The sequence below is a fragment of the Peromyscus maniculatus genome, chromosome X, assembly GCF_049852395.1.
Source record: "Peromyscus maniculatus bairdii isolate BWxNUB_F1_BW_parent chromosome X, HU_Pman_BW_mat_3.1, whole genome shotgun sequence".
Classification (NCBI taxonomy): Eukaryota; Metazoa; Chordata; class Mammalia; order Rodentia; family Cricetidae; genus Peromyscus; species Peromyscus maniculatus.
This window is the reverse complement of record NC_134875.1, coordinates 133,026,456-133,035,636: the sequence shown is the minus strand read 5'-3', so window position 1 is coordinate 133,035,636 and position 9,181 is coordinate 133,026,456. Positions and strand designations below refer to the sequence as shown.

Below are 9,181 nucleotides of genomic sequence, written 5' to 3'. Positions count from 1 at the left end.
CTGTGTTGTTATGTGAGAAATAAACCTTCAAACACTAAGCTAATTATATGTTGTTGGCATTTGACTACCAGTGCACAATCTTAAAAAATCCAAGTTCAGAATTCTTTAAATAGTAAAGACATTTATTATTTTATGTTGCAAGAGAGTTTGGTGGTAGAGAAGGTCATGAGGTTCGCTGGTGTTGAAATTTAATAAGGTCATGAATGACTAAGATTCATGCCCTCCTCCCGACACTGCCAATCACAGCCTCATTCTAAGGTTGCTTCCCCTCCTGTTTACACATCTCAGACAGCAAAACAAGCCCCTTTTGTTCAAATCCAGCTTAAGGTATATCACCCTCAACAATTTCACAAAACTTTTAAGATCTATTCATGTACTGTATGCAAATGCTGTGATTTCTAAGACTCTTTAAATATTTATTATATATGTATGTAGGGAGGTGTCTGTGTGAGTATATGCCATGTGCATGTATGAGTGTGTGAGTGTATGAGTGAGTGTGTGTGTGTGTGTGTGTGTGTGTGTGTGTGTGTGTGTGTGTGTGTTCCTGTAGATGCCAGAAGAGGGTGTTGGATTTCCTGAAGCTGAACTTTGAGGCAGATCCATCTAAAGTGAGTTCTAGGAACTGAAATTTGGTCCTCTGGAAGAGCAGGCAATGTTCTTAACCACTGAACCATCTGTCTAGCCCTGATTTCTAAAAATCATAAAGATTCCAGAGAACATGCTATAAAATTATTTATGAAATTAGTAACACTATGAAATGAATCAGAACTTACCACTACTGTAATGTAACTTATTTATATAGAGTTCAAATTTGTAATCTTTTAAAAATATGTATCTATTTTTATTTTATGTGTATAGATGTTTTGCCTGTAAGTACATCTGTATAGCATGTGCATTCCTGGTGCCCTTTGGTATCAGAAGAGGTGTTTAGGTCACCAGAAACTGGAGTTACAGATGGTTGTGAGTAATCATGTGGGTGCTGGGACCCGAACCTTTGTTCTCTAAAAGAGCAACAAGTGCACTTAACCACTGAGACATCACTACAGGCAGCTCCCTCCTTTTAGCTACATCAGGTTATTAGATACTGTCTCCTGTATGGCTAGCATACTTAACCTTCCCAAAGCACTAAAACTTGTCACAAAACAAACAAACATCATAGTACAGATATGAAATCCTTTCACCTCATTACCTTCTCAATATCCCTTCCCTCAATATCTGGTCAATTTTTCTCAAAGATGAGGTCTTGTCGCTAAATCTATATCTCACCCATCCTCTTGTTTTCTATTTCTTTTTACAGACCCTTCATATATTCACCTCCTTCTTACCCCACAATAACCTCTTTACTTTTTGCTTCTATTTTTCTCTTTATTGTATGTCTCAAAAGATTGATGTTTTCGATACACAATGAAGATAATGATGTATGTCTTCGCGTCTATCCCAGCTTTAAAACTTTAACAAACTTTCCTCGACTACAGATTAAATTTACTCCTCACCTGGTTTTGAAGGCCCTTGACAGTGTAGCTTCAGTAATGCCTTCCAAGCCTGGAAACAAAGGGTGGGAACTGGCTGTAAGCAGCAGAGTACCACTGATGCCTGCTCAAAGCAGCTTGCAGGAAACCTTTTTCCACTCAATTTTTCCAAACTCTGTAATTACTGAAGTCACATCCATAGCTTGAAGTTGGCTGTTATAAGAATATTCATATGACACAAAGAAGACAGTGGTATGAATCAGAATGTTTTGTTTTGGGAGAAGTAGTTATTTTAAGCATTTCCCAGCAGTTTCAAGCCAACTCACACTAACTTTGAGAATGAGTGTGGCAGGTATGGGAGACCAAGATGATGACACTGATAACCTCAAAGTCAAAGATAGGACCGTTTCGACTCCAAACTTTAGAGAAACACAATGGAATCGGGGGTTGAAATGGAGGAAGGATGGAGTTAGGATAAGGTTGAATTACCCAGACACCACGAGGGAGATCTGTCTTACTTAGGGTTTCTATTTCTATGGTGAAATACCATAAGCAAAAGCAAGCTGGGGTGTGTGGGGGGTGTTATTTGACTTACACCTCCATATCATTGTTCATCACCGAAGGAAGTCAGGATAGGAACTCAAACAAGACAGGAACCTGGAGGCAGGAGCTGGTACAGAGGCCATGGAGGGGCACTGCTTACTGGCTTGCTCCCCCTGGCTTGCTCAGCCTGATTTCTTATAGAACCCAGGACCACCAGGCCAGGGATGGTACCACCCACAATGGGCTGGGCACTCCCCCATCATTCACTAATTAAGAAAATACCATACAGCAGTGGTTCTCACCCTTCCTAATGCAGTTCTTATGTTGTGGTGACCCCCAAACCATAAAATTATTTTCATTGCTACTTGAAAGTGGTAATTTTGTTACTGTTATGAATTATAATGTAAATATTTTTGAAGCTAGAGGTTTGTGAAGGGGCTGCAACCCAGAGGTTGAGAACCACTGCTCTACAGGCTTGCCTACAGCCCAATCTTATGGAGGCATTTCCTTAATTGAGGTTCCCTCCTGTCAGATGACTTTAGCTTGTGTCAAGTTGCCATAAAATGAGCCAGCACAAATCTTAGAAAGCAGAAGCAGGATAGAGAGGAAAATGAGTCAGGAAAGCCACCAAGAGTAGGTATATTGGTGGCCAACTTGCCATGTACCATGAAGGAAATTAAATGAAATCCAGTGAACACTGTTAAGAGGCATGTATTGAACATAGTTTACAGCTGTTCATACATGGGGCAGGGAACAAAATGGGGTATTCATTCTCAAGCAGAAAGTTTGAACTATAAAGAGGACAATATTTGTGAGTGTGGTGAAGGGGACACTAGGAGATAGAAACAGGATACATACATCATGGTTTGATGTGCTTGATGGAGGCAGAGCTTCGTTTAAACACTCAGTGGCTGGAGGGTGTCCATCCTTCCTGGTGTGATGATTTGTGATTACTCGTATGTTCCATTTGTTCCTTCCTTGGGTCTACACTCAACTTCCTTGCTGTACTCTCTTCCATAGTTCTCCACAGTTCTGGAAAGCCCCCAATTTTTGTAACTCATCAAAAATCAATAATACCTTGTTTAGGAAACCCATCCTCTACCACACAGTCATCAGGCCAAGCTGGGGAAGTGGGTGTCTCATGTGCCTTGAAGCAAAAGAGTAAGAGGCAAGTTGCTTGGGCTCAGTTAGGATATTCATACAGAGATAGAAGTTGTAGTCTTAAGTCATTTCAAATCATGAAGTCTACATAGATAGTGCCCCACCTTCCCTGTTTATCGTTGTTATTCTCAGAGCCTACTCAGGACAGCGGTTTAGCATGACTATTGCTTTCTTTGTGGTAGAGATAAATGAATGAATGTGTGAAAGTGGAAAGGCGGGGAGCCAAAGAAGGTAGTTGGCATTAAATCGGAGAAATGGAGGGATCAATAAGTACACATGGATGAGTTCTGAAGATGACCACTGTGGTGGTTAATCTCGATTATCAACTTGATGGGAATTCACCATGGACACCAATCTCTGTCAGACGAAATTTATAAATTAGGTTATTTAGGGCAGAAGACCCACCCTGAATGTGAGCAATACAATTCCAAGGACTTGAGTCCTGGAATAAATAAAAAGAAGAAAAGGAGATGAGCTTTCTGACTGTGGATGCAATGTGACCAGCTACTTCAGGCTCCTGGAGCCATGCCTTCTTCATCATATGATGTTCATCCCCCTCAAATTGTAAAACAAAATCATCCCTTTACTCCTTAAATTATCTTTCCTTGGTGTTTTGTGACAACAATGAGAGGAGTAACTAATACAAACACAAAAGCTTATATGGCAAAAACCAAACTCCATGTATGGTTCTATCAGAAGAAGTGGGCTAGTTGCGATGTACCTCTCCATTCCACTGAAATAGCTTGCTTTTGAGAGTCAATGAAAGAGTCTTTCGTACCCTCCCAGCTGTGGTACAGCACCCCTACCCAGTCTCTGTGGTAGCTTCAGTTTCTCTTAGCCCTCTCTGACTTTGGGCTTCTACTTCCTTAAAATTAGAAGAGCTGGTGAATTACTTTCTGAAATGCTGCCCACATTCTCTAGCCTAAAACTACAGACAAGTCTTGCCTTTTGCCCAAACATTGTACCTGTGAGTTGTTTGTGTGGGTAGCACAAATGACTAACAATATGGGGGTGATGCTGTGAGCTCTCTGTAGGCATGTGCTCTTCAGGATCTGTACAGTCGTACAATTCCCCTCCCTGCATTATGAGAATAGTTTCAGTCCCTGAGACCTGTCCAGCTGGCCTGCTGTCCCACTTCAAAGGTTCTTTATTGTCTTTTCAGACATGTAGCCATCTATTCTTCAACTTGGAACATTCGCCCTGGAGTGCTTTTTCCAGAACATAAGATTTAGAAGAGGTTTGGAAATTCAATTTCCCCCCTGTTCATCCAGAGTCAAGGTTTATTTCCCTGGCAATATCAGTGTTGATCTCATAACCATCTCTGCTCCTGAAGTAGCCATAGCTGACTTTCAAATGGCATTGACTTGTGGTATTCTACAAACTTCTGGCAGGTGCGTACTAGGCATTGCTAAGTCATATGAATTGACAAGAGCAGGCAGCTGCCTCCCTTTTCCCTCCTCCCTTGTCTTCCACCCTTCCTGGCTTAAAGGTTTCCCTCTTCTGTGTTATGCAGGACAACCTTATCTGGACCTTTCATATGGGAATATTATTTACAAATGCTACCACCGTTGTTGAAATCTTAAGCTCTGCAGTGATGAGGTCATTTCCTTTTTTGAAATTCTAGTCTACCCTGCTGTCTGACACAGATGAGAATTTGAAACCAGTCAATTTCAAGCTATGGATAAATGAATGGATGTGACCCGAGGAGTAGCTGGGGGAGTCACTGGTACTCTATGTAAGCTCATACCAGAATCAATAAATGCCTACTTATTTATTAAAGACCTATTATGTGCAAGACATAAAAGGGGCCCTGGGACTAAGATCTTTTCATTATACCTCTATGTCTCTCTAGCTTTTTGCCATGGAAACCCAACTTCGAATCGACCCTCATCCTATTTGTTTTTGTGGAAAGGATGGGAGTGCCAGGTAGGAAAGTGAAATCAACAGGAATAGTCAGGGCTGTCATATCTCCATCTGGGGTTTTGTACTGCCAATTCCCATTTTCTGAATGAGTTATTTCTGTGTACCTTCACAGCAGCCAGCACGGCAGTGCCTTGCATATATTATATGCTCAGTGGGTACTTGTCAACTGATTTTATACAAGCAAGTGACAGCATAAATACACTGTGAAAAAATGGAGAGCCTGGGCTCTGAAAGAATTAGGATTCTTTCTTTACAAAACAAGCCAGTAACACTGGAGTGAGGCTTAAAGTTCAAGTGGTCCGGCACCCTGCCCTGCTCTATCTCTAAGCAGGCTGATCTGATAAGGTGGTGGAAAGGTGCTAGGACCTTTGCTCCCTCTCTGCAACTGAAAGCATTCTCAGCTTGCCAGTGGCCCCACTGCCTGACTGGCTGAGGAGCTCTCCAGAGCACAGATTTCCTCTTTAGCACTAGCAAAAGAAGATGCTGTCTAATTTGCGGATCCTGTTCAACAATGCAGCTCTTAGAAAGGGTCACAATTCCGTGGTTCGAAATTTCTGGTAAGTGACAGAGAATGGGATCTGGTCAGTACAGAACACTGCAGGGGAGTGCATATAGCGCTTCTTTCTGTGGAGTAAATGTAGCCCCACAGTTAACAACTGCGTGACACAGCTCTCTCTAATTCTAGCTGGGTTTTCATCTCTCCGTCATTCTGTAGTTGAATTATACCATGCTCACCAAGGTAAGTACAACGGACTAAGTGTTCTTGACATCTTCCATTTGAGTACATTCTAAATGAGCTACTGGCTGAAGGAAACCAGCGGTGGTAATTTATAAGGGCCTTCAATTCTTATTTGGCTTTTCTGGAAAATAGTATGTCACTCTAGGGTGTAGGGACTAATTCGGTCCTGAAAAGACAAAAAAGCTTCCAATGGAAGTGAAGTGAATACGTACAGAGCTGCTGAAAAGGAAGCTTAAGTACTGGGGCTACTGGTATCTGCAGCTGCTTTTTTTAAAAAGTGAACTAAAAATTTGAAATTCATCTCTGAAATTATTGGTGGCATATACAGCAAAAGAGTCTGTTTCCAATGAATCCATCGCAAAAGCTTATCCACTGACCACCAAGAGCCACAGAGCACATGGCTGAAGTTGGCATGCACCAGTGGTAAGGGGGAGGGGAGAGGAGTTAGCCGGTCGGCACAGCCATCAGGTGCAGACCTGGGGGCTAGGAAGCTTCTAGAATAGATGACAATCAGAACTTCCCCAGAGCTACTTTGCAATCTAAACATACCAGCAAAACAATGTCCCAGGATTACTAAGGGCAGGTTCCAGCTGGCAGTTTTCTCTCACTATAAGAAATGTATCTGTTGCCAGGCAGTAGTGATGGGTGCATATGGTTCATCTCAGCTCTCAGGAGGCAGAGGCAGAGCTCTCTTGGAGCTCGAGGCCAGCCTGGTCTACAGAGTGACATCCAGGACAGCCAAGGCTATACAACACAGTGAAACCCTGTCTTGAAAAACAAATAAGCAAAAATAAATGTATCTGTGACTGTGGTCCTTGGGTTTCCTTGCTCTCAACTACCTGATAGATCTAGGTTCACTGGACTCCATCTTTAGCACCCCTTCTTTGGTATATATCTCTCAGCTGCAAGAATAATATTATACATGATATTGTAAATGAATCCTGTGTTATCAGACCAGCTGAGAAGTCATCTAATCATGCATTCTCTTGTTTTATAGATAGATAGGATAAGTGGAGCTCAGAGAGATTGTGGTGTCTTATCAATTAGTGCCAGAGTCAAATCATATAAATAATCTTGAAAAACACCTGGGAAAAAAACCCCTCGGGTTTTTAACAAACTATAGAAATAATTCCTGAAAGTATAGTCTCACATCGAGGTTTTGCAATCTATAGAGCTGGCCTCCAGGCTTGGCAACATTACTAATTGGCTGGATGACCTTGAGCAAATCAAAAAACTTTTCTGCAATGTATATCACATATAAAATGGGTATGGGTATAATATATGCTCCATATTATAGGGGGGTTCAGTCATTCATTCAACAAATATATATTGAGTGCTGATTTTGTTCCATTCAGTATGCATCATGTTAGAGATGCAATGGTAGATAAGGTGTGCTGGCCAGTTTTTTGTTCACTCGGCACAAGCTAGAGTTATCTGAGAGGAGTAATCCTCAACTGAGAAACTGTCTCCACAAGATGGGGCTGTAGGCAAGCCTGTAGGGGATTTTTCTTAATTAGTGATTGATGTGGGATGGCCAAGCCCATTATGGGTGGTGCCATGCCTCGGGTGGTGGTCCTGGGTTCTATAAAAAAGCAGGCTGAACAAGCCATGTCAGCAAGCCAGTCAACACCACCCCTCCATGGCCTCTGAACCTGCTTCTGCCTCCAGGTTCTCCAGAACTGTGTGAGTTCTTGTCCTGACTTCCTTCAGTGATGAATAGTGCTTTGGAAGCATAAGCTTCCCTTTCTTCCCCAAGATGCTTTGGCCATGGCATTTCATCACAACAATAGAAACCCTAACTAAGACATAAGATACTTCATTCCAGTCACATGAAATCACACTCTAGTGATAATCGATGAAATAATTTGTGCAAAACCTGTAAAATAACAGATAAGTGCTCCCTGTTTTTCACTCCGCCTCACTGGGTAATATCAGATAAAAGGGTGACTCAATTTTACTGTATAGTTTTCAACAAAGAAAAATCACTGAATCAAAAATACCATGGTGAATAAATAACCAATACTTAGAACTTAGATGTTACATACTGCTTTAATTTTATAATCCTAGCAGGTTGAATTTTGCAAGTATAACCTCTCCCAAATATTTGTCTTCTTTGACCAGTGCTAATATTCTCTTATTCATGTGTACTAGCCTCAGTGCTAATAGTCTCTTCTTAGCTTCTACTAGCCAGATTGCATTTCTAAAAATCCTAGTTAGCCATTTTTAAAACCAAATAGAATATGGAGCAAAATCAGCTAAATTAGTCCAAATCTGTATTGGCTTTTTGAAAATACGAGAGTCATCTAGGTTTTTGAGAAACTGAATAGTATATGTCCTCTTAAAAATAAGATAATGCTATGGGGTGGTTGATCTCTTCAACTTGACTGGACTGAGGAGCATCTAGGATATTCATAGAGCACAGCTCTAGGTGTGTCAGAGAGGATTAACTCATTAGGAACACCTGCCCATTCTCTCTGCCTTCTGGCCACCAGAATGGAAGCTGCTCTTCTTGGACATATCTTTTCTAACACAATGAACTGAACTTCCTGAAACTCTGGACAAAGTGATTTTCTCCCTTATGTTGTTTATGTTGTCTGTTTCATCACAATGACACAAAAGCTATGAACACACACTGAGACAGTTTGCATAGGGTGTTCTCATTTGTGTGTGTATTTGGCATTGCTGCTGCATTATTTCGGCATACTACCTGCCATATAGATGAATTCCAAACTGATAGTCTCGATCACGATCCTCAGACTTGGACAAGACTCCTGACAACAGAGAAAAGCCTCCTGTAAACACTGTTACACTTTTGCTTTGATTTTTGGCCTTCACCCAAATTTGACTTCTTCCTCTTTTTTCCATCTTCAGGGGTAAATGGAGGGTCCCTAATACACAAAATACCGTACGAATTTACCATTAGAGACTAACAGGAGCTATGCGGATAGGATTTGGCTGTGCCATAGAACTGAGATTTAACAGAAGTGTATAGTCTCCTACTGCGGTGCACACTGTAAAACAACCCAGAAGTGATGCTGAAGCCACCCGCACAGACACCTGGATCAATCCGTTTTAGCCAATTAACTTTTTCTTTTCTCTTTTCTTTTCGAAATCAATAGGATCAGACACCAAGAACGGTGAAAACAGCAAATCATCAGGCATTCCAGCTCATGTACGAGGCTGTGGAGCCTGGCTGGGTTTGGATAATAGTGTTCTATGATTTGTTGCCAGTTAGGAAAACCACTTATAGCTTTTAAAGAAACCACTAAAAATCTCCTTCTTTGTCAGAGAAGACCAATTTATAAGTGCACTTCAATTTCATCTTCCAAATAGAAATTTCTTCAGA

At 41.3% G+C, this 9,181-nt stretch overlaps 1 protein-coding gene across 1 annotated transcript in view; it reads left to right on the top strand.

Moving 5' to 3' along the window:
• The first annotated feature begins 5,415 nt into the window (after nucleotides 1-5,415).
• Nucleotides 5,416-9,181, top strand: part of Otc (ornithine transcarbamylase) — a 74,873-nt gene continuing 71,107 nt past the window's right edge. Inside the window, exon 1 of the mRNA XM_006976903.4 lies at nucleotides 5,416-5,653. Coding sequence (XP_006976965.1) covers nucleotides 5,577-5,653 — 77 coding nt within the window. The 5' untranslated portion in view covers nucleotides 5,416-5,576. The remainder of the gene's footprint in view (nucleotides 5,654-9,181) is intronic.